This window comes from Pseudopodoces humilis, chromosome 3 (genome assembly GCF_049639895.1).
Source record: "Pseudopodoces humilis isolate 2021_Gansu_Grassland_sample_001 chromosome 3, ASM4963989v1, whole genome shotgun sequence".
Lineage (NCBI taxonomy): Eukaryota > Metazoa > Chordata > Aves > Passeriformes > Paridae > Pseudopodoces > Pseudopodoces humilis.
In genome coordinates, this window is record NC_142202.1 from 18,309,667 (window position 1) to 18,336,328 (window position 26,662).

The 26,662-nt window shown below is 39.4% G+C and overlaps 1 protein-coding gene across 1 annotated transcript; it reads right to left on the reverse strand.

Moving 5' to 3' along the window:
- Positions 1–44: 44 nt before the first annotated feature.
- Positions 45–26,584, reverse strand: IARS2 (isoleucyl-tRNA synthetase 2, mitochondrial). Its single transcript, XM_005523318.3, has 23 exons — positions 26,381–26,584; positions 25,763–25,885; positions 24,792–24,948; positions 23,667–23,815; positions 23,530–23,579; positions 23,324–23,433; positions 23,148–23,238; positions 22,699–22,814; positions 21,479–21,648; positions 20,627–20,717; positions 20,269–20,420; positions 19,159–19,319; positions 11,799–11,901; positions 11,129–11,222; positions 5,726–5,834; positions 4,842–4,944; positions 3,749–3,874; positions 3,251–3,382; positions 2,548–2,654; positions 1,597–1,742; positions 1,252–1,442; positions 533–677; positions 45–423 (listed from the first exon to the last, which is right to left on the reverse strand). Exons 1-23 carry the CDS (start codon positions 26,582–26,584, stop codon positions 269–271), a joined length of 2,985 nt encoding a protein of 994 aa, XP_005523375.2. The 3' UTR covers positions 45–268.
- Positions 26,585–26,662: the final 78 nt, after the last annotated feature.

Below are 26,662 nucleotides of genomic sequence, written 5' to 3' on the forward strand. Positions count from 1 at the left end.
AACTTCCACAAACACAGGTTGCTAAGAACAAGTAAACCAGTCAATTATTTTTAACCACCCTTTTTATTAAGCTGAAAAGTGATATACAGAAGTAGTGTGTATATATATATATATATATGTGTATATATATATACATACACATAAGGTTCCCCAAAATATATAATACTCCTGCTCAGGCTGGGGCTTAAGCATCTGCTTCTACAGGTTCCAGTATGCAGACCTGCTGCTTCAGCCACTTTGGAGCAGCTTTTGCATAGGCATTTTTTCTTCACGTGCTCCCCTTTCCAGCAGCAAGGACCTGGAGGCACCGTGGGCAGGGAGTGCTTGAGGACTCAGCTGTGTATCGCCTGCAGCGAGGACATTTTGCTTTGGCAATGGGTCTGGCTATAACTTTGTATGAACATTGTTCACAGATGTCACCACCTGTCAAAGAAAGTGTCATTGCTGAGAGAGGCTGGAGCTGTAGGTAAGACTCAAGCCATGAACAACCCTGTGTTGTAGTGCAGGAGCCTGTCTGCAATGGTTATCTTACCTTCCAAGTTAATCAGAAAGGTCCCTTTGGTGATGTTTGCATCTGAAGGTGTTTCTTTGGGGAGCTCACTCAGCAGGGTTGTCTGGGAAGCCATCATTATCTCATTCAGCTGGGAAACACTGGAAGTTTCTTCAGCCTGCAGTGCCTGGGGGACAGAGAACTTTCAGACTCAGAATTTGGTTTTGTTTCTCAGAACTGTCCATTCTATGAAATAAATAATGAACTGTGGTTCCTAATCAGAGTGGATGGTTTGAACCAAGAGTCTGATTTACTCCTGCCAGGAGCAGGAGGACAGACTTGAGCTGCAGTGTCTAAGAGAAAGGGGCCTGCTGGCCAAGCAGCTGCCCATGAGCCAGTGTTCTGCTCTCCCAAGGGACAAGGCCAGCAGTATCCCACTGTATGATGCTGTATTTGAGCACTGCCAGCAGGGTGCTGGTGATCCTTCTCCAAGAAAACACAAAGCTGATTTTTTATTTTCAAGGTGGTCAAACACTGGCACAAGTAGCCCAGCAAGCTGGTAGGGTCTCCATCCTCAGAAGTATCCAAAAACCAACTGGACAGAGGCCTGGACAACCTGTTCTACCTAAGCCTGCCTGAGCACGGGGCTGTGCTGTACAGGCTCCAGCAGTGCCTTCCACCCTGTTCTGTGATGCTCTGGTAAATACAAAGCAGAAGAAAGTTTTCACACAGACAGCACTACTCTTAGTTGTATTTTTTACCTCCATTAATTCAAACAGCAATCCAGGCTCAATTACAATGATGACTTCATATTCCAAAGCATTCTTGCCAGAGATGGACCCAAGGAAGGAATCTCTCATTGCACATGCACCTTCTATTGCTTCCTCAATGCCAGGCTTCTTCCATGCTGAGCTTGCATTAATCCAGCCAGTACGAAACACACCCTCTGCATCTTGAAAGCAAAACATAGCAATTCTTATTTTAGTCTATTTGAGTGTTTATGAAATGAATAAAAAAGAGTGGCATATTTCTGTAATTGCATTCCCTGTAATTGTGCAATTCAACAGTGCACTAAAGGAATTGCTTAGCAGTGGTATGTGCTTTACCTTTCCTGTAAGGGATGTACTGGAAAACCTCCTCTGCCAAGTGGGGCAGGATGGGTGCAAAGGAGCGGACAACAATGTCCAGAGCTTCTGCCAACACGGTTTGACACGAACGACGCTTAGGATCCTTTGCTTCTTCGCAGTAGAGCCTGCAAGACAGCAGGGAAAGCTGGAAAGTATTCCTATGTTCAAGTTTCTGCTCAACAGTCACACTTTTGGGACTGCTACTGGATGTACAGAAGTCTGACCCAGCCAGCCTTTCTCAGGAAAGCTTTTCTGGAGTGCCCTTCCCTTGGCAAGCACAGTGGCCTATAGGCAGGACCATCTGCACCTGCAGCCACAGGAAAGGAGTTTGTCACAGGAGGGGAGATTCTCTACATATTAATTTGGGGAGAGAGAATCTGTCCTCAGGGAGCTGAGCCTGCAGCTGTCAGCTCTTTGTTCTGGTTATCTGTAAACCTTAGCATTAGGGCTTCTTTCTCTTGCCCCACTCCTCCTTTACTCATGTTTTGGCAACTAAAGATCAGTATAACCCCCACCCCCCTTCTGCCCCATGAAACAGCCCATGTACATTTACACAGGTATCTGTCACAGCCTTGGGATTCTTTTACTGATCTGAAAAAAACAAATAAATACACTTAGTTGCACAGCTAACTGCTCAAAGCCCTTCCTCTTCCAAATTCAGATGCACACCCTTTCTAGATAGAAATATAGATCCAAGACTCTGTCTTTAAATATTTATTTGGTTTTAAATGTGCTTGGTTGATGACCTTTTAGTGTTCAGTACCACCAGTGGACAGAAGAGAGCACAACAATGACAACCACTCAGCTGAATGCACTGACAGGTCTCTGAAACACCTGTGTTCACTCAGCATTCACCTGGAACCTTATTACCTCCATTTCAGACCCATTCCTTTCTTTCTTCCCTTTTAAAGGCAGTAGGAAGGAACTCACCTGTCCTTGATCATACTGAAATAGAAGTTAGACAAACTTCTGGAACAGAATGCTTGCAGCAGTCGAACAACTTTGCTATAATCATATTGTTTGTAAGCTTCTGTAACCTGGGAAAGGGAGGTAAGAACAGTGCATTGGTTTGCATCACACAGTATGCTGTGCATTGCACAGTATGTGCAGTGACAGTCCCTGATAAACTAAACTTTAGAGAAAATGGAATGAGTGGCACAAAGTTTGGCAGAAACTTTGGAAGTTTGTTGGAGGGGAAAAAAGTTAAGTCAGTTAATAGTTAGGCCAAAGAAATCATTTCCATTCAAGTTTGAGTGGAAAGAAAAGGGGAAACTATGCCCATGGTTTCAGCAGAATGGGTCTGAGTGACAGAAATTACAAAGTTCTGTACAATAGAAAATTTCCAAAGCTCTAGTTTTTGGGTTTGTTTCTTTTAATATCTATCTTTAATGACTTCTAATTTGAGACCTTGGGCAGTTAGTGGGAAAATCTGGTCGACATCCAAACCAAGTTAAGAATGTTAAAGTCTTCCTCAAAAATTGAGACAGGCTTAAGGGAGTGCACATTGCATTGAAGGATCCTTTGTGGTTGTAATGTGCCTGCTTGACACACACACTTTACTCACACACCTGGCGAAAATATAACCAAAGGAAAACATTACACACATGTTCATCTAAACACAATTCCCCCTTACCTTGCTGCCGTATTCGTGTAGTAAATGCAGCATGTATTGATCCACTATGTACATCTCTGCAGGGGGGATGGAATCTGTCTCTGGATTGAAGCCCTCCACGTTTCCCAGCATGAAACGTAACACATTCCGGAGCTAGGACAACCCAGAGCAATTAAACATTATTAGCCTGTGCTTCAGATGAAACACAAAATGCTCATAATTCCATCATTAACTAAAACTGACTACTTTTCAAAACTACTGAATTTTTACAAAGGCATCATGAAGAGCACATGGCAAAAGGACCTATAGAAAAAGAAAGACTGGCTATTACCAAAACACAAATCTCCAAAATGAGTCTTTTTCTCAGCACATTTTTTGACCCACAGGTGTAAAAAGCAGTAGTACATCCCTAAATAAGCTTGGAAAAGCTCTCTTTAGTCTAAAGACTGGAAAGCTTTGCAGGCAGTACACAGAGGACCCGTTGTTGGGATGAACAGTGTTGGCACTGGTGGCTCTTACCTTGTTGATGTCATCTCTGGCAGCGCTGAGCACCACAGGCCCAATCAGCACCTCCGTGAAAACATTGGATTCTGCCACCCACCAGCGGAGAACATCGGCACCATATGGAGGATCCTTGGTGTGATCCTGAGGACAGACAGAAAAGCACAGAGATGCAGAATATCTCCAGTTGGAAGGGATTCATAGGGATCATGCAGTCCAACTCCCTGCTCCTTGCAGGACTACCTAAAACTCTGTCCCATGTGCCCAGAGGCCGCTGTGGGTGGAGGCTTCCCCCTCTTTTAGCAGGGGTTACTGCTGAGCAGGGCTACAACCCACACCTGCAGCACGCTGTTTACAGGCAGTGCTAGAACCCAGGTAAGCTGAGAGAAGCTCATCTGCAGTCTGAAATCCTTTGAATGCTTATCATCAAAATAGCAATGTTAATATCTAAAACTACATCAGTTTTTCTTCCCCTTCAGACTGTTTTCAACTCTCAAAATAGCTTTTCTCCTTTTGAAAGAAGAGAAACAATTGTGTTGTAATTAATCAGGTAAGAAAGTCATTCAAGAACTGATTCTTTTGTCTAGTGAGTTGCAAAATCATCTCAGCAGCCTCAGAAGGAGCAACAGCAGGACTTGGCGGGGGGAAGGAAATTCAGAGAAGCAACAGCAGTGTAACCTCCCTGACCATGGAATGAAGTTTCCAGAGTCAATAACAGCCTGAGAGCAGAGATTGCTGAGGTGCAATTGCTACATCTGACTGCTCCACTCCCAGCCACACATGGTAGGCTTCAGTCAGTTTGCCAGCAGAGGTTCATGATTTTAATTTTTTTTTTGTTTTTATTATTCCTCTTCTCCATTACTCCATCAACACTGGTAAAAAAGAACCATTGTACACCCTCCGCATAATTTTCTTTTCTCTTAGCAGAGAAGAAAGGTGAGGGTTTTTCTTGCACTAAAGCAGAAGCAACACAACTCAAGGTTTTCAGTCCAGCCAAATGGAACTTCAGTACAGCCAAGAGCCTGACAGAGTTCTGCCACAAGACAGCTGCAGAACCTGGCAGTGAAAGGTTGTAAGTGGCAGCTCTGAGAAACTCAGGAGCTTGACCTACTTCGCCTCCATTGATGACGACATCAGGGTCAACCACGTTGCCAATAGATTTGGACATCTTCTCCCCTTTCTCGCCAAGAGTAAAGCCATGAACCACCAGAGTCCTGCAGGAAAGATTTTAGTGAAAACAAAATCCCAAAGAAAAATCCATGCTAAGAATAGATTTCTAATGAGGATATTCTTAAGTCAAAGCATACAGAAGCCCCCTGTATTTGGTGAGCCTGAGGCTTCATCCCCCAAGTTCAACCAACCATGAATATGCCCTGTACTGCCATCCAAGGAGAGCAAACAACTTCATTTTCCTCATTTAATTTTGTTGTGCAAGCAACAGATTGTTTAGATATCCCCGTGTATTTCAGATTAATTAAAGACTAAAGTGTTATTTACTTTTTAAGCCGATACATTTCCCAAAATTGCACAGCCTCTTTGCAGCTGAGTGACATTCCCCTTCCCTATGCTCTCCATCTTCCAGGAGATAAATGGTGTGCCACAGCTCCAGCAGAACACAAGCACACAGCTATTCCAAATTCCCTACAGCCTAATGTTGAATTCACGAGTCAGTGATCTTGGGAGATTTGCACACTGCACTTCCCAAAGAATTTCTTTAATTATGGGAGTGGGAAAGATAGCAAAAAGCCAGACTTGTATCTGATAATGCAATTCCTAAATGACTAAGAATGAAAACATTAAGAGAATTATGACAGAAAAAAGTTAAATTAATTAGAATCTAATATGAGAAAAACTTTATACTGTAAATATAAGAACATATCTCAGATACTTGGTACTGGTTTGATTTCTCTTGTTTATACACTACTTTATGCACACTTCCAAAAGCCCAGCATTCAATAAATGGACTAGAAATGTGTTTGTAATCCACACACTTACTTGTATGGTGCCTTCTTCCTTGCTGCCACACTGGTTAAGAGAGAGGACTGAAACCAACCTCCCAGCTGGTCTTTTCCTTCAAGGTATGTATCTGCTCTTTGCTCTGCACCTTTAAAACCAGAACATTTTATTTGAAATATCAGACCTTGTATCTTAAAGCAGTTAACACACAAAATCTCTGAAAGTGATTAGTAACATTTATTCTGCTTTTTAAACCCAGTAGGTAATTTTCATTCATTCATTCATTCATTTACTTTCAAAATTATGTATAGTTACTTAACCATGATACAAGGGATTCATTAGTATCACAATTTTTAAAATAATCCAAAACTTGCTACACTCCAGAATTTAACAAATAAGCTTGCTCTCTCCCAAACTAAATAATAAATTATGAAAAGAAGCTGTCACTCTCAGATTGCTTCACAAGAGTTCTCAGAATACTTTCCAAGTACTCCTAAACAAACTGGAAAACCCAAGAAAACCTCATATACTTCGGAATTAATGAAATCTATGCCACCATCTGGAGCCTTCCCATTTGGAATTACTCAGGGCACAAGGCACCTTACAGAGGTAAGGTGCTCAACCAGCTCATGAAAGGCATTTACAGAGAGCAGGAAGTTTTGGAAGTGACCAGTGCTCATCTGTGACAGAAATTACATCTTTGGTCACTGGTGTTCCAGGAAGATTAAAAACTTCAGGAAAGAATTAGGACAACATGGGAAACAAGAACGCTTGTTGGGGATAGAGGCATCTGGAAAAGCCTGGTTTGTTTAGTTTATTCTTGTGAAGGCTGAGTAGAAATATTATTCCCTGTAAATACACACACAGGAAAAAAAAGAGGAATGCTAGGGAAGAGCAAGTGGAGCTAATGAGTACTTTAGAGGATAATTGGGCTGCAAAGCAGGCAGGGTATTAGCTACACATTAAAATCAGAAGAGCAAACCCAGCTATTCCACAGGGTTGAGAGAGGACAGCACAGTTTAAATGGCTTTACTGGTGGAATTCAGTCACTGTACAAAAAGGTACAAAACTTGTTGACTCAAAAAGGTCCTCCTTGTCCTAAGCAATCCCAGACAGGTCACCAGAGTGAGAACAGAATAATGTGGAACACAGCAGAACATGCAAGTTAAAGCTGACAAAGGTGCAAAACCATACACATATTTGTCAGGAATTTAGTTTTGATTCTACAAGTTGGTAGTGTTGCTTTCTCAGTGTTTGGACAGAAGTTCCTCTACTCAAGTTTTATTCACTATCTCCTTTTTAACTCTTCCTAGGACCCCTGAGACAATGCTTCTTTCTGCCGCTGACACACTTGATTTATTTGTCTAACTTAATGGGAGTTTCGATATTTAGATCCATCCTGCAATAAAGGGAAGTTCAACATTACAAAGGTCAAGGCCACACAGATCCAGGTAGCACAGGAAAAATGTGTGGGTGGATATCACGGTTTTTACACATTTGCTTATTCATTCAAGGAAACATACCAAGAGTCTGGGGTTTAGAAGTACAGTAAGTAAGGAGCAGCCTTTGTATTAAGAGACTGCAAAAATACTTGTGAGGACAAGATAAAAAAAGAATATTTGTGGTAAGGAAGACAGTAACATTAGAAAATATGTAACAACACATTTGTTACTTACAGCTAGTTTACTAGCCACTGGTTTTAGAGAAACTTTTCATGGAAATGCCAGCAGTTAGAGAAGAATTTCAACAAACAACTGATTACAAAGAGCAAACTGGATTGGGCTTTTCTGACAGGAACTAGTACATCTGGCAAGTTGGCTACTGGTGCTTGCAAAGTTAACAGAGGCCTGAACATTTTATCTGTAAAATACAAACATGAGGTTTGCATATGCAAAACCTGCCTTATAAGTAGCTCGCCTTCCTCAGTTTTGTTAAAGTTGTGATTATTATATATATATATATATATATATATATATATATATATAAATTAATTACAACAGTGCTCTTTTTTTTTTTTTTTTTGGTCAATTGAGAAGTATGTCCAACAATCCCAAAAAGACTTTTCTGTTGTTTATTTTAACTGAGGTATAGTACATAGGTCATTAAAGAGAATTATAATTTATGATCCTTCTGGTTTGGATTTCAAGATTCCATATCTTTGATCTTACAGACTTTGACTTTTAGATTAAACGTATTGTATTTTAATGCCAGGAATGAACCAGCTAAGATAAATTCAAACCTTTCAGTCAGCACAAAAGTTTAAACACTTAGATACTCAAGCTGTAAAATAATCACATTCATTCAGTTAAACATTAGCCAATAAGATAGGGAAAAAAGTTATGATGTTGAAAACTACCATCATTGCAATACCCACAAAACTGTGGGTAAAAAGCTGTGTGACTTTTACCAGTGGCAAATCACATCACAATAAAGCCCAGTGTGCATTTTTATATGAAATATTAAAGAAACAATCATCTCAAGGTTGTAGTGAATATGGCACTCTGCCCATGAGGAAAACGTAGGAGAATTTTAAGACATTAGAGTTCTCTTAAATGGATGCTCCAGAAGGAGCTACTGAAAAGAGCTCTGTCAAAAAGTTGAACTTCAAAGCAAAAGAACAACAGAAAAAGTGCTAGGCACCACAGCATTAAGTATTTAAAATTAGCACATGCTTTTGAACAAAATGTTGCTTTTACCCCACTTTCTTTTTGAAAGCAGTGGATTAACACTATTCTACCTCACAGCATTTTGTGAAAATGCAGTTATCCATGTATGAAGCATTTGGACTTAAATTTTAACATTGCATAGAACAGCTCTTCCAAAAAAAAAAATATTTAAGGCATGTGTAGCAAGAAACAAACAGGATGAGAGGGCACAACAATAAACTGTTGAGTGAAAACAGTGTTAGGCAAACAGAGCATTAACAAAGCAAACAGCATCCCCAGAAAACTTTAGGGGCAGCGGGATTTCAGAGAATGTTGCACTTGTGGATCTGCTCTCAGTGATGCCAGTGTGAGAGTGCCAGTTTATTTCACACAGTCTACTTGTAGCTGTACAATTTTGGGCTTGTGACTACAAATCTAGTAGCCAAATCTCCGATTTTAGTGTGTGGGTTGCACCTTCCTACCTGCCACACTGCTGACGTAGAACAGTTTGGTTAATCTGTCATTTAGCTACAAGTGGTACCTTAGGCACACCCAGGCTGGAAAAAGGGAGCCAACCATAATTTAATGGAAAAAGAGTAACTTTAAGCCATGTCCATCAGAAAGAGGCCCAGTCCCTGGAATGAGATGCAGCAGGGCAAGCATTAGAAATAGGACTATGCAAGGGCAAAAGGTAATGCAACCTATGATTTACACATTGGGCTTGGCTGTCAATGAGCAATTCCCTTAACCTCATTCAGCAGAATCTCTCTTCTTGGCCCTCTTCACCCCCTTCTCAACAGCAATCTGTGTGGCCATCACCTAAAGGGATTCATTTATTAACAGCTGCATCTCCTTTAGTAAACTCAGACACAGCTGGGTCAAGTGCACTGAAAACTCAAGCCCAAGTTCCCTGAGTCGCAGAAATGCTGGAGAGAAGGAATTACTTTCACAAGATTGGAACTGACAGGGAAATCTGTAATATCTGTTATTCCTGCTGGTTACTAACAGATTATTGATTTAGAATTTTCAATAACTTGAGTTCAGGGTTGAGTGAAACAAACATTAGTCTCAGTTTTAGCCATCTTTTATATCCTGCAGTTGCCCTGAAAGTAAATCGTGCTTTCTTCTGAGAACCTCTGGCACCAACACTGAAGGCAGCAACAACACCCGCTATCACTCATCTCCTACCACAAAATTAGTTCTTCCCATTATGACATTCTTCAAGCAATCTTGGATTTCTCCATGAATTTAATCTTTTTTTTCTCCAAGTTTACTTTGGTAAAAACCCCACCCCATTACCCTGTCTATAAGCCTTACTGATTATCATTGATATTGGAAGAAGTTCTGCAAAAAGCTTTAAAAACTGGAGCGTATTTGGGAAATAGATGTCAGAACTCTTAATTCAATAACTTCTCTTGCAAAGTTTCATAAAAGGTGAATTAAACCAGCAGTTTGATATGAATCACAGACTGTACTTCTCTTGTGGCAGTGGCTGGAAGCCTCAATTACACAGAAAAAAAGGTAATGCAATTTTTGTGTCATTTCTGAGAATAAACAGGGTTAGGAGGTTACACTGCTGGTGAGCCAATCCCCAGCTTTTACAGCAGTGGGGCCATTCCAGTTGTGTCACACAGCAGAAGATGCCTTACACACACCAAGCTCCAGCAAATTTCATGAAAAGAGAGGAGTAGGTAAAGAAGAGGAACTTGTTCCGTGAAGGACTAAGTCTGTACTGTGATAACCCAAATATTTATTAGACACTACAGAATCCATATGGGAGCTTAACACAAATTAACAACAAATCCAGAGTCTTGATTCTGCTATTCCTTATGAAAAGTTATCTCCTTTACACAGGATTAGAGGGCTGAGGTGTTCAGCCCGTTAACAATGCAAGTTTGTAACTGCATAAAATACCGCTACTTTGTTAGACCTTTCAAAATCAAACCAGAAATATTTTTAAAGAACATAAACCTCAATATATGTAAAAGTCTAGAAAATTAATGTTTGCTGATGGTACTGCTGCCTGACTGCGTTGCTAAGAAATAAAACTCTGGTACTAACGTGTTTTATAATTCAACAAGATTGTTACCATGCAATTGTGTACAGAGAGTTTAAAGTCCAACAGACTTGATGTATGGGACCAGACTCCTCCTTTAGAAAGAGCTCCTGACTTTGCACTATCCTCCAGGCAAACAGTGTATATTTTACATCTTTTTATACAAATATCTAACTACTACCTGCTGAGTAGCAACTACTGGCAGTAGGAACCATAAACAGCATATAGCAAGTATAAATATTTAAAGCCACAATATACTGCTTTGGTTACTGAAAGTAATCAAAAGTGAAAAAGCACACCTACACTTTTAAATTATAAAACTTAGACTCAGCAGCTGATCTTAGTCTTGTTCTGCTTCAAATAGCACAGACGAGCACAAACTGAAATTTGTTAACTAAAAACAATTTAAGTGTTACCAACTAGCAGCACTGTACCTGGGCTGTGCCATGACACTTCTCCACTCAAAACAAGCAGCATGTGATTAGCAGTTACACAGTACACCACATGGCAGAATCATTAGAGCAGAATATTAGAAAAACCTGAACTTTAATTATGCTGAAAATGAGTCTGCCAACATTAAATCCTTATCTTTACAAGCAAAAGCAGCTTTACAAGTCACAGCCAGCCTGCTGCTGGCATAATCTGCCTCAGTTTTGCTGACACAAACACTGTTACACACAACAGTTACATTTTGTTCTCAAAGTATTTTAAAAGAAGGATCAACATGTAGGAGTTCCTTACCTTCCAAAACATGAGCCCAGGAAGTTCCACTGTCAAACCAAATGTCTAGGATATCTTGTCCCTTGACATAATCCGAAACATCATGACCACCAGCCTATTGAGAGAATAATTATTAAATAATGCAAATAGAATACTCTATACCACCAATGCTTTTCAAAGCTAGAAATAAAGCAAATTTGGTTTCTGGACCAGTTTTGTATAGGTTCTGTTACCAACTTTGTGAGTGAACACAAAATAATGTAGATAATTTTTGACGAGAGTTTTCAGATAATTACTGATGGAAGCCCAATGTAGGGCAAGGAAAAATTACAAAGAAAGCCTCAGATAGCACAGAAACATTACAGCTTTGTGCTATCTTAGGTATACAATTGTTAAAGAACAATAAAAAGTTAGGAAGAACTAAATAAAAATCCTAATCCATCTTAATGACCAAGACCTAATACATATTTGGGCACATAATTTGGTTAATTCGGATGTCACTTTCCTTCTGATCCAAATCCAATTGTATACTGCCCCACTCAGATCTCACTTTTTGAATACCCCTTTCACAAGATATCTTCTCATGAGGGTACAAGACTGAAGAGTATCATAGGAATAAACGAAGTTTTTCTATTATTTCCCATCACTCAACTGTCTTGAGCACCTGCTGTACCTAAAGTCAGAAGTTTACCTTTGCTACAGCCTCTTTGGACAGGAGTTGTTCGGTAGGGAGGGCCCACCATGCATCTGTCCCTTGCTGCTCCACTATTTTGATGACATCTGTGATAGTTTCACTGGGTTAGAAGAAAGAAAAAAGGGGTTTATGAATGGAGGAATTAATCACACCTTTCCCAGACCCAAAGCAGTGAGATGCAGATACACAGACCAAGCCATTTAGAACCTGTGACTTTCCAGCTTCTAATCCAGACAAGACTTCAGAGTTTCCTGCCTGCATTAGAGATTTTCTATTTTTGCCTTCCAAGATGGGAGGATTTGTACAACATATAAAAACCCACATGGATTCCAGATATCTTCATCTGCAAATACTCCATAATTGGGACACTCAGAAAAGATGCCAGAAGCTTGGAAACTTCTAAAATCCATTTTATTTGCTATTTACCTTGAATTTAAAGAAACTATGCAACTATTTCCCCTCAAAATATCTCCTCTTCTTGACAACAGGTTTATTTTACCTACTGGATATAGAGATCTTGAGAACTCATGTAAAAAGGAGTGATGAAATGACAGCTTTTCAATTATATTAGGCTTCCAGTTGCCTTAATTCCCCCATTTTAGCAACATATTTTTAAAATAGTAATAAATATAAATATATGAATCCAAACAATGAAAGAAACTGAAAATTCTGCACCCAGTAGAGAAGTGATAATGAACCATTCAATGTACACTGTGAATGCAATCTACGAGCTCATATCATATAGCACCAGCCAGGACAAAGGTCCTGAAATAAACAGATATTATGGAAATAAGAAAAATTAAAAAGTTACCTAAGCGTTTTTTTCTGATCTGAACAGATAAGGCAACCTCAAGGTGTGCAGTTCCGTGCACTATTTATGACACATTCAATCCTTGGCCCCAGTAGGTAAGGCTACGGGGAATTGATTTTTAATATTGCTTAATGCCAAGTCTAGACATAAATTAAGGTATATTAAAAAACCAAAGAGGAACCCCACACACTTTGTCTTGCTGACTCACAGAGCACTTGAAGAGGTGATTTTTAAGACATCTGCTGTATTTTAAGGAGTACAGCAGATCATCATAACCTGCCAACTTAAAACTAATCCTGCTGTGTTACCCAGGCCACCATAGATTCGTTTTTAAGTTGAGAAACGAAGATTTAATCAGTTAACTAATTTCTTGATGCAGTATTGCGAAAGGGGAAAAAGTAAAATAATGATCTGGCACTGGCATATTTATCTTGAAAACACAGAAGGCAAATTATCTTCTTCAGTCATCACTCAGTTTTGTGTTTGGTTTTCAGCATAGTATTTTACTGCACTGCTAATGAGCTGAGCTACATCACTGAAACACTTAATGGACTCTTACACATAGGCTTTAAGCACAAAAGCTTGTTCTCCAAGAAGCTATAGAACAAATTACTTCAGTTCATGACATGAGCTGCAACGGCAAGAAAAAAGAAAAAATGCAGTTTTGCTCAACTGTTCAATTTGCAATGACAGAACATCAATTCTGTATCAATCCATCAATCATCAATTAATCAGTTTACTTCTCAAAATAAATTCCTGTAGAACATCCCAGCATGCTCTCTGAAGGGAAAGGCCATTAAGAAGCAACATTCACACATGGACATCCAGCTGGCACCACCACCATTCCACCCCTTTCAAACCAGGACAGGCATCCTTCACCTTCCACTTAAATGGTGGTAGGACACAGTTTATGGCTTTGTAATGTATCTGCTAACATTTATCTTGCTAGAACAACACTGAAGAGCTCCAGTTCTGAATGGTACCACTTCTTTCCAGAAATATTTGCACAGAGGCCTGTTTGGCTATACTTCAAGTTGACAGAGTATAATTTCTCCAAGACAAAAGCAAACAACCCCAGTCCTGGTACAATTCCTGGCAGATAGCTGATGTGTAACCCTTATGTCTTGCCTCCTTTACCTGAAATATTCAAATTCAGGAAGCTTGCAAGAAAAACAAAAAAGAAATCTGCACCAGCCTGGACTAAACTATTCCACTGAATTTGTCTTTTGCAGGATCAATATCTTCCACTGACAAAGCTGGATTTACATCTTGACTTTTAGTGATGATACTGCAACACTCGGGAACATTTTAGAAAAAACAATACACAATACTATTTTTCACTCTTTGCCAACAGAATTTTCTACCTTGAATTCTTCTCAATTACACTATGAATGTATTTTTAAAGACATTTATATATAACCATGTCTTCATGTGAGGATTTCAAGAGCACTCCCCACAGTTTCAATGCCTTCCTCTCACTGGCCGAGTCTTACCCATGGAAGTCACCAGCAGAAAACAAGAGTAGCTAAATCGAAGAGGATGATTTACCCTGAAACATGTTTATTACCATGCAAAATATTTGTGTATGTTGAGTGATTCATGCAAGAAGTAATCCAGTGCTCAGCTAATGGCTCTGGCCTCAATGAGAGCCAGGAAAATTGTCTGATCAGGAATTATACCCACAATTAATGCAGAAAAGCTACCAGCACATGCTGTAAAGCAGAAAATTTAAACAGGAACTAAGCCTGTCTTCCACATAACTTTATCATATTGCAAATACATTTCAGTGGAGAGACAAACTCCAGTGATTAATTTTCAACCTGTACATTTTTAAAATATTATACGGTATTTCACAATACCAGTATTTCGAGATATTTATAAAAAGTGATAAATCCAGCTATAGACTAAAACTATCTTGGACAACATATAGAAATAGATACATTTTTTTCCTTTCCATGAGAGGTGGGGGAAGGGAGAGACAAGAAGGAAATAAACCCTTGCTATTACTCTCCCTTGGGAAACCATAATAAAATGCCTGCCTTCATTTAAAGTAAGTATTGCCAATATCACACAAGAGCTGTGTACCCTTGAAGATACACCATTCCCACAAAACATACTATGGGCTAACCTTTTATCGAGTATATTGCTATTCAATTTAAAGATTACACTTTTGTGTTTTTTAGGGACATTTTTGTTGCACAAGAACCAACAGGTACAATTATGCTACAGATAAAAGTTTTCAGATAAGTAAATGAAGGTCAGATTTGTGTTATCAATCATTTAGGAAGAAATAAGGAGTCAAGGACTGTGAAGTCAACTTTTTATTTACCAATATTCTCAAAATTCTGTAACAGTTTCAAATCACATTTTAAAAAAATATAACATTTTAGCAGTGCAAGTTTTTTTCACTATACAGTGTTTCCCTATAGAATATAAGTGAACATTAACAAGCATTTTTTAAGAGGAAGTAGTTTAGATGAAAAATTTCCAGAGTACCTTTTCAACAAATCTTTTTTCCTCCTAAGTTTGAAAAACACAAGACAAACAAACACAGCCCCTGCACTTGTCTCTGTTCTTCTCACAGCATCTTTATGATTAATTTTACTACGAGAGAGAAATAACTTTATTTAAGGTATCTGCATTGTAAGGAGGAGGATTTTTGCAAAGTACTTTTCTGTAAGGTGCAAGTGAAAACCACCTTGCTCAAATAACTACTCATCACTTTATAATCTGCAGCCTTCAAGGTGAGCATGATAATTCCCCGAGTGAGCCATAAAGGCCATTGTAAAACTTTGCCCTGTATTCAGAGGCTATCTGGAAGAACTTGCATTACGTGTCCCTGCTACGCTCTGACAGCCCTACGGCGATTCACGCTACCACGGCTCCAGCCAATCACCCGGGAGCCTGATATTGATTATGCTGCACACTTATTTAATCTGTTAACAGAAATTAGGCAGCATTAAGATACAGTCAGGAGCAGAAGAATACAGAGCCTGATGTTCTCTCCATCTCCTTTCCAACAGCAACAAAGAGGGAAAGTTATCTTCTGCTTTACAAGGACGTCGATACTACAGCTGTAAGTATTCAGGGGATGGTAAGCTGCTATTAATTGCAATTCACTGAAATGTCTTATTGTTTTAAAAAACAAATTAGAGCACAGGACAGACCCCCTTCAACAACATGTGGAGTTTTTCAGAAATTTAATTTATGTGTTAATCAAAGTCACAGGGAAGCAGACAAAAGTTGTGAGGCATTAGAACAATCTTTGCAATACTACTATTTATTACAGATATACATACAGATATATAATATATAGATATATATCTGAACAGCGAATTTTTAAAGCAGTTACTGCGTGAGGTCAGATTAAAGTATGTATCTCACATTTATTACCTGGGCTGAGCTACTATTGGAAATACAACTCTCACAGTTTTGGAGCTCTTGCTTCTTTACCATGAGTTACAGAGTTTCCTAGAATGTGTCTACTCTTGAAATCTATTAAATGTTGAAAGCTGTCACACAGTGTAAGCATCTATTTGTGCATGTACTCTAAATTATTTAAAGTTCTTTTTTCCATTTGTGCAGAAAAATCCCACATAATCTCACCTCTGTATTCTTACTGAAAATGGCAATAACGAAAAAGTGCTTGTGCTCTCTCTCTTCTCTCTTTCCTATAAGGGGTTTTTAATAATAATTTTTATCCTCCTGGTCACAATATGATGTAGCATGTTCTGCATAAAAGAATTTAAACATCATTGGTATATTAAATTTCTAATCATAGATGACAATGTCATTGAATCAAATATCTTTTAGTGTTATGGAGAGGCCACAGCAGCAGGGCGACTCATGGAGATTCTGCGTCAAACATTACAAACTACTTCTTGGCTTTTAAGTTAGAAAGACTGGATTGCAAAAACACTGTTAGAGAAAGCAGTTCCACCTTGAAAGAAGGGCTTTCAGCATTTTTCCCTGTGACAAATTCAGGGGCAACTCTCAGAGGGAGCAGTTAATTTTAGGGCCTTTTTTCTTCTTTTTAGAAGTCTTTTTACAGGTGATACATGAACAGGATCACTCAAGATCGACCACTGGTGCTCTCATATGTAACAGCAACTCCATGTGGACTACACTGACTTCCAGTGGAGATGCTGTTACTTTTGATAGTCACTCAAACTCCACAGCAGCTGCTACTGAAAGGTTGTTTATCCAGCATTCAAGTTAAAAACTGCTCATATTATGAAATGCAAGTTATTTACTGGGGTTTAAATTTTATTATTCACACCATCTAAGTATGAAACTTCATAAAAAATATGTCAGCAACCTGTTGTAATACTATTTTCAAAATTATAATGCAAATGTAACAAAACAATCAGGTTTAGCTGCTTATTTCAATAAGAACTGGTGTCCAGGAAAATGACCTATGAATTGACAGACTGTCTTCTAAATTTGCCTGTCATTTCTATAGGCCAATATTCTGTGCACCTCTCCAGCTCCAGTTACAGAAGTATCCTCCAGTTAACTTTACAAATATTTATGATCAAACTTTTTCGAATATTTAATGACTGCTTTACACTTTCCTTTGAAAATTCCACCTAGAGTAAGTAAAGTTAGAAGTAAAGAGTACTGGCTGTAAATGAGTGTTTGAAGCTGTGAGTCAAATGAAATAAATCTTTTTTTCAAGCATATTGAGTATGTCTGGTTTCTTCCCAAACATCCCTCTTTATTCCCCAGATGAATTCTACCCAAACATGCCATGCTGTCCCTTTGTTCACCCCTACAAGTCTGACTGCTGGGCCAAAACCTATACACAAAGGTGGAGGTGTTGTAGCTATGGCAGAGTTTACCCCATCAAAATGCCACAACTGCCACATTTTGCACAATTCCAGGAATAATCACACAGCTCCAGCACTCACAAAAGGCAGGGGCTTTAATACAGGTCACTGCCTTTCAAGGTGATTTTACTAGAACCTGAAGGAATTCCCACACATCCCTCCTTTTAAATGCTTTCTGTCCCAGCTCCTCAGTGTTCAGAAGGAGCTTTTGTTACATGGTGCCCTTCACTTTTGAGTGCCAGCTGCTGGACTGGTTTTCATTATACTTTTTTTCTTGTTAAACTACATATTTAACGATTTTTAAGCAACACACACATTCTGAAACCTACTCTTCAACCAGAACATAAAAAGTATTCCTCAGAAATGGTAGTTTTTTTATAGACACATACATACTTCTTTGCAGGTAAAATGGTTTTACGCCCCACATTTATTTCCTGATGTGTGCCAGCATTATCCAGGCACTATAAACGACATTGTGGCTATTGTGGTCTTTTCTCACAGTTATTGCCTACGGTGAGAGAGCCAAAGTACATCTCTCTGCACCTACACACCCAGTCACACCAGGTGAAGCTAAGGACTACCTGTCTAAAGTCCATTCCCTGCTCTCCACACCCTGAGCCTCACCTACTACTGTCTACTATCTACAGCTTGTGTGCTCAGTACAGCCTCTGGAAAACATGCTGGACTCCTGCAGCACATTTATTCAACATCAGGATAAAAAAAAAAAGTTCTGCAACAGATTTAAGTTCATCTCCAACTGTGAAAACTTATAATGAATTTTCACAAAACGTTGTAAGGTTAAGGTGTACAAAACAGAGTTACATCAGCTTACCTCAAGGCAGAAAAGATTATGGAACTAATTCAATGAATGTGGAACTCCACAATACTCTTTTTATGAAATCACCTCTTAGAGGGCATTCACAACTGAAAACCTCTGTTCCTCAAAGAAGTAAAAGCAGAACTCTATTAGTCCTTACAGGACAGAAAAGGATCATATTTGGTTGAGCTTCTTTGTTTTAAAGCATAGCTTGGATTTCCTCTGCATTATGTTTGTTTGTCTATGTTTGTTATGTATGTCTATGTCTAGAATTCCTGAAATGCACTGTTTGCAGTATCTGGATACTATTAACTAAAAGATGGCAAAATAAGGCTAGCATCTGAAGATCTGGATATACCAAATCATATAGCTAAGGTCAGTTACACTTGAGGCTGGTCTTCAAAACCACTCTAATTTTGTTTTGAAACAAAATGCACTTATTTATTCTGTAACCAATGTGGTTATTCCACTTCAGATCTCACTGTCACTTAAGTCCAAAAAGCTATTTTGACACAATACCTGGAATGTTCAATATAAAGTGCTACAATTACAGCTGCTGTCTATTCTAACACTTCTTTCACTTCTGGCTTAAATGGAAAGGCCAATCATGACTGTCAGCTCACTGAAGGCAAGGGATGAAAGCAGCAATTAATCTCAAGCGGAGTTTTTAGGTAACTTAAGTGTTTAAGTAAATTGATTCCTATTATTTACATACAAGTCACTTCCAGCAACAAGTTTTTGATTGTTATAACTTACAGGTAAATTAGATCTGTGTATAAAAAACTACAAGTAAAAGCATGTATTCCGACTTGAAATAATGAGTTTTATAATACCATTAACTGCAGCCCAATAGACAGTGCTCCTTCTGTCACTTCTCAGTGTCTAAGTCTAGACAGGTACCTGTTCATCAAGCATTCTCCCGTGCTCTTCCGATAAAAAGCAGGAATTGGGACGCCCCAGCATCTTTGCCGTGATATGCACCAGAATGTCCTTCTATCCAGCATCTCCAGCATCCTGTTCACAGCAGACGTAGGGATCACTTTCACTTTTTTCAGCACATCCTAGAAAGGAGACAGTGAACTGCTGAACTTGCTTCAGCTTGCACACAAATAATGTTTTTTGCCAGTAAAATATGGTACAGATCTACTCTCCCATTCCCAGTATCAAACAACACATTCTCAGACAACTGCCTGCTGCTCCTCAGTAACTTATGTGAACACTGCATATACTGTGTATTTCCTGACCAAACCCCAGTTCTCCGATTCTCTAGCAGACACACCCTAAAAATGAGTTAAAAATGGCATCAGTGACTTTAATCTGAAGTTTAAAAGCTGACTGTAACTTGTACTGTTGTCTGCTTTGAAAACCCACCTTGATACAAACTGACTATAATGGGCTACCACTCACGCCCAGCCCTGCTGAATAACCACCACATTTTCATCCATCCTAGATAAAGATGAATATGGAATATACACCTCATGCCCTAGTTAGAATAAAATCACTGTTACTCCAAGGTGCTGGTCTGAATTTTCTGTGACAAAATTTACGTAACTTCAAAGAGCAAAAGACCCCAAGCTTTAAAGTTATTTAAGATAGGACTGTGACAAAATTAACAGGGCAGCAAACAAAGATGTCTGGCCACACAAGGCTAGCCTAACAAAAAAGGTAAATTTAATAGTGATAAAATTGTGTCTTCTAATTTAATTCCTTGAAACATCATATTTTTAAAAATATTCTAGGGAAAAAAAATCAGTAGCTCTAAGAAACTTCTACATCTGTAAATACAATGAGAAAATATACCAGTCAGTGTAGCTACCCTGGATTATATCAACACTGACAAAAAAATTGACAACATATTTCACTTCAACAAGTAATTAACACTTTTCAACTACTGTTTATAAACCCTAGGGAAGAACATATCCTGGAGGGAGCTACAGCAAGAGTTTTTTTGCTGATTCCAAACAGCATCAGTTGTCTTCAAGTGTCTTGTAAGAAAGTGAAATTACATACCTGTGCTGCAGCCTTCACATCTGCTGTGTTTACAAACCACTGTTTGCTGGCACGAATAATCATTGGTTTTTTAGACCTCCAGTCATAGGGGTAACTGTGCACATATTTCTCCTCTTTTAACAAACTCCCAGCTGCTTGAAGCATCTTAATGACTGAGAGAAAAAATGAAGCAAGATTAAATTTCAGTTTGGACATACGGTTGCTGTTAACCTCAACTCAGCCCTTTCCATCAACACTTAGCAAGAAGTGCCTGTACCTCATCCATATTTGAAATACGGCCAGTTAACACAAACTCTCGAAATATACCTGCAGGATTGTAACTGTTGAAGTAACAAGTGGTCAAACATCAAATGCTCACCGGCTTCATTCCCTTCTTCAAGGACATTCTTGTTTTTAAGCTCAGGACCTGCTGCTTCTGTAAAACACCCACTTTCATCCACAAGGCAATCCTGAAAGTAAATAAATTAGTCATGTCAACAAAATACCATGTGACAATTAATTAACTTTTTGGTATTCAAAAGTGAGTTAAATACTCTACCAGGTGACTCATTTTCTGATGAGTAACAAAATATTTAAGTACACTTCAGATTTAGTGAACTGCAGTTTAGTAATCTACCAGGTAAGTGAATTTTAGGTATCAGAAGAAATGGGCACCATTGCATTTGCACACATACCACAACTATCATACATCACAGTCACAGGTATGTCAGTGAGTTTTCAAATAAACAGTGCAAAACCTAACCCTCTCTATGCCCCATATCTTGAATCTTCACTCCCATCAATCACGAACTGCCCATGCATAAATGAGTTGTATTTATGTATGTTTTGAAACAAGTTTTGCTGAAAAGCCTACATAGATGCAGATCAGTAAGTCACCAGTTAAGACAATTCTGAGTAGCAAGAGTCAGTATTTGACAAATATTCTCTGTGCTCTCCTTTAAAAAACAAAGCCACACAATGAACAGAAAAATCTGATTCTAACACCTCCCTGTAAGTTTTAATTAGCAGAAGGAACCTTCATTCTTTTATCCTCATACACATTTCTTTAAGATTAATTTTGCATTCCTGCAGGCCATTAGTGATACTCACCCTTCTGTGAATGCTTCAAAACATTTTCAAGTTTTATGCATAAATTAAAACAAATCATTTTAGGGGCACACAGTCAATCAGTTGCAGGCAATCAAGAGCAACAGCTGAAAAGAAAAAGTACCGTGGGTAGCTGATGGTGGGAAGCTACGCTGTAATCTTCCATACCATGAGCTGGGGCTGTGTGAACTAATCCTGTCCCTTTTGTCATTGCCACATGATTTGCAGGTAACAGGGGAGAGACTCTGCCAGGAATGGTGGGATGAGCACAAAAACCATCTGCCAAATCTACACCTGAAAAATACAAACAAAAGATAAAATAGAAAAACAATTCATGCATTCAGCTTCTTTTACCAGAGAGCAGAAAAAGAACAAATGGTTAAAAAAAACACAGAAGAAATATTATTATTAAAGCCTTGCTGAAAGTCAAGAATCACAGAGCTTGAGAAATATGCTATATGACAAAATGGTGTTCACAGAATGATTTTCTCCTAGAAGGAACATGTTTAAGAACTGCCATCACACAGTTATGTACACAAACACAGAAAAGTAACAAATACAATTAATTACTGAATATATGGGAAGTTAGACAGAACGCGTTCCATACAAAATATCTTTTTAAGAAGGTTCAATTCTACTACTCTTGGATGTTATCTATATATCACATGATTCAAAAAGGTGGAAGCTGTGAGAAAAAACACAGTAATTCACCATTAGGTAAAACCAAGACTTCCTCTGAAAGAGAAGGCATGGAAAGACATAAAAAAACCCAAAAAACAAAAAGTCATAGAAACAGATTCCTCACCTCTATCACAAATGCATATTTCCAGCACTGAATCACCGATAGAGGCAAATGAATAAAGCTCACAAATGACACACTAAATCCCAACTCATGACTCTGAATCCCAAGCCTGCTTGTTAGGAAATGCTACTATGCAGTTTGTTAGGATGCCAACTCAACTGCTTTAGTTTGTCCAGACAGACAACAGCCACCTGCAATGACTCAACAGTCTCACTTGTGATTAGCCACCTCTTGTCATCAACAATAGATGGAAAGAAAAACCGCACTCAGTGTAATTAAGATTTTGATACTGAACAGACTTGCACTCTACATTTCATTTTTCCAAGCGTAAATCCAGATTTTAAAAATTCATTTGAAATCTCTGGATGATAATTTGAGCTCCAGTACACCAACAGTAAATCTGACAGACACCTCCTCCTCTTTGTATTATTCTAGTGAATCAAATTCTCAGATTATGAACACATTTAATCCATCAAAACTGGTTTTCAGACACCTACCATCAGATTTCTAAGCAATTTAAGATTAACAATATTCAAATGTACCTTTACATGTTGATATAACCTCAAACTGTGTGTCCAGAACAGCAGCTGTAGATTCAACTCTATCTGCTGCAAGGATGAAGTGTTGTCCAGTCGTTGCACATTTTACAATTGAGTATCTGCAATGGAAATGTGCCTTTGTGATACTAAATAATTTCAAACACCACAAAGCTATCAATCTGTGAAATGCTTCATCTCTAAGACAGACAAGTACGTTTTACATGCCCAATTCACTCATAAATCTCAAAAGTTTCAAGGTAACCTTGCCTCATGAAATAATTCAATAAAAATTTATGCAGAAATTAATGTATTAGTAGATATAGAACAAAGCTTACAAAACCCAAAAAAGATGCCTTAAGTAAACTGTAATGGCAGTCCAGAATGTTGTAATTTTGCTGCTAAATACCAGTAAGGGCTGACACAGACAACTGAACAAAGTGAAAGACACCTACGCCGAGTCTGGCATGTAACAAACTGCTTGATTGGCTGGTACAGTCCAAGGTTGCGTGGTCCAGACTAGCACATTAGCAGGGGATGATCCATCTACAGAGGTAAAATAGAAGTACTTTACTCACAATCATAACAAAAATCAAAGCTGTCAGTCTGTAAAGCTACAGAAAAGTTGTACCTATCACAGAAGCCAGCTTAGGCGGCGACTTCAGCAGTGGAAATTTCACATACACAGAGCGACTGATGTGCTGCTCGTTGTACTCAAGTTCTGCCTCAGCCAAAGCTGTTCTGGTACACATCAAACACAAGTTACACGCTGCAACATCAAAAGCTGTTAGCATCCTTGCTAAAATTTTGAAGACAAAATAGTAAGCTGGTTCTTACTTTGTTGAAGGGGACCAGAACACAGGTTTATAGTCACGATAAATTAAACCCTAGAGAAGACAGTGAGGAGAAAAGAGAAAGTTAGGAGAAACAAAACTCATGAAAAATCAATACAGACATCCACAGAAATACAGTACCTTATCATACATCTTGAAGAAGACCCTCAGCTGGTTTGCTTCATACTTCGGATCAAATGTAAGGTAGCAGTTAGCCCAATCTGCCATTACACCCCAACGAATGAAGGCGGATTTCTGTTTCTCAATTGCTCTTTCTGCAAATGCTCTGGCTGAAGGGAAAGGTTCCATTAAGCACATGGTTTAGCACACTGAGATCAATAAAATACCACTTAAAATGCACTATTGATTTTTTTTTAGTAAAAGCCGGAGCTGAATGTAGTGAACCTATGCCCTAACTATTATGGTTCAAAATACATATATTTCAGATTGGTTGCTACAAAAAGTGACTGCAAAGAGTGAACAGATCCAGGAGTGGCACTTTTTCACTAACACAGGAACACTAGACACAAGTCTTTAGACTGCAAACTTTCTTTTTAAGAAAGAGGAAGAAATACATTTTGTTAGGTAGAAAAATTTCTCAAAATAAGTTCTCACTATAAAACTAGTAACAGTGAAAGTTAACTCCCTCTATTGATGCCGATCCAAAATTTTCAAAGTAAATACATCTGAAAATAAGTTAGTCCATTTCATTACCACAATTTCAAATTAAAGCAGTTTCAATTGCTCATTACAAAAAGCTTTGCAGCTGAACGATGACGCCTTTCAACACATATTGTATTTGAAATTATTTTGTAAAAAAAGTTTCCATATAATGCAGACTTTCTTCAAAAGGATTCCCCCTATAGTTTAGTAGGGCTGTTAAAAACAATCAACAAATACATTCTTACTTGTGATACTGAGCCAAGCTGTCCTGAAGGAGCCTGACTTCTACACACATGTTTTCAGTTCCTAATCAAATTCAGCCTTTAAAAACCAAAGGGATGCTGATCTGATAAATGGTAGCTTCCTGCCACTATACAGTTAATCAAAGCAGATATCTAAATCCCCTGTCCTCCTTTTGTTTTTTTTAAACCAAGGGTCAATGCTCTGCATGCCCATTACAGCAACAAATTAAGCCTATGTGAAATTATCCGATTTCATCAGATTCCATCCTACTCTGCTTGCCAAATACACCCAGTGATCATAGAAAATGACATCAATAACTAATAGAAAAGGCCACAATTAAGCCTAAAAGCTTTTATTTACCTCTCTGCCGAATTTCCATCGGTGAAAGATTTTCACCTCCTTTGACTTCTGACAGTGCCTTCAACTCAATTGGCAGTCCATGGCAATCCCACCCTGGTACATAATGCACTTTATAACCTCTCATCACATGGAAGCGATTGGTGATGTCTTTCAAAATCTGAAAAGCCACAAGTGTCCGTTATCACTTTAGCTCCCCCATGTGGAACAGACACATTTGTAATTAAGCTCCTCCTGTTTAAAAAATGCAAATATAAAAAGCTGCAGGATAAATTTATACTTATGACCAGAGAAGCTCTGGGTGCCTCATCCTTGGAAGTGTTCAAGGCCAGGCTGGATGAGGCTTTGAGCAACCTAGTCTAATGGAAAGTGTCCCTGCACATGGCAGAGGGTTTGGAACTACATCATCTTCAGGGTCCCTTCCAACTCAAACCACTCTGTGATCCAAAGACCCTGCATTTTTTTTTTTTTTGCCTATAATTTTGTACATTGGCAGAACATTAGAGGACCTCTGATCCAAGGAGTTCATAACCAGTGCAGCTGAGAGATACAAGACTTGAAGTCAACAAGTTTGACTTGCTCTCACTTTTAAAACACTGAGCTAGACCTACAGCACTGGCCTAGAGCACATTGCTGCAGCCCAAGCTCTGGCACCAGGACTGTGAGAAGCTGTGGATGACAGCTCACAATTTGAGTCTTTCTCACTTTGTGGCCAGTGTAATGTTGTAAATCTCAGGGCTGAATCAAAATGAACACTGAGCATTCAGTACACGGTATTTATACTGGAGTATGGTATCTACATCAACATGGCAAAATATGGCATCCACATAACCCTAACACTGGTTTTTAAAAGCTCCAACTACCAAAACCCCAAACACTTTAAAGTGTTATTGATTTAAATGGGAATGGAGAGCACATGACAGTAAAGTTTTTACCACTTCACAAGAATGAAATAGGAATAAGTAAATATTTACTTTGTTTAATGCATGGCCAACATGAGGGTCTCCGTTGGCATAGGGTGGTCCGTCATGCAGACAAAATTCCTGTTTTGTCTTCCTTTGCCTTTGCCATGAGTACAGTTCTGAAAAACCACATTTCTGTAGAAGAGACGAGAAAAATACCAAAACTATCACAAGTCTTTGCACTTCCAAAAAGTCTGGATTTAAAATTAACAAATAAAGCAGACAGACAAACAAATACACTTTTCTAACTCTGCAAGAGAAGGCATTTAGTGGGTTTTACGTACGTAAAAGCCGGAAGAGGGTGAAATATTAGTCCTGAGATTATTAGCGCTGGCACTACGCTATCCCGACGGTCGTTACACTCCTCCAAAACCAACTCTATCAAAGTTATGACTATCCAAACTGTAAATACCTCAAGAGCCCGAGCTTTTCTAAAAAAGACCCCAGACGGCCGGGCCAGGAGAGAGCCCAGACTCGCCAGAAGTTCTCCCTGCGCGGCGGGACCGAACACAAACCCAGGCGCCCACCACCCCCGCCCTCCTCGCGGCCCAGGGCCCGCAGCGCCCGGGGCAGCCCCACGTCCCTCCCGGGACTCGCGCCCCGGGGGACCCGGCCCGGCCCCGGCCGCACCTGCTGCGTCTCCAGCTCTGTCTCGGGCTGCAGCCGCCCCGGGAGCTGCGCGGGGAAGCGGCTGCGCGGCAGCAGCACCGTGTGCCGGTACCGGGAATCCTCCCGGCTCTCGGCCGCGGCCTCCGAGGCGGCGGGGCGCGCCCAGCCCCGGGCGGCCCCGGCCCGGGCCCGCGCCAGCGGCGGCGCCCGCCAGGCCCGAAGCATCCTCGCGGGCTGCGGCAGCGCTCCCGCCGGCACGACGGGCCGCGGCAGGGGACACGCCGCGCAGGACGGCGGCACGGA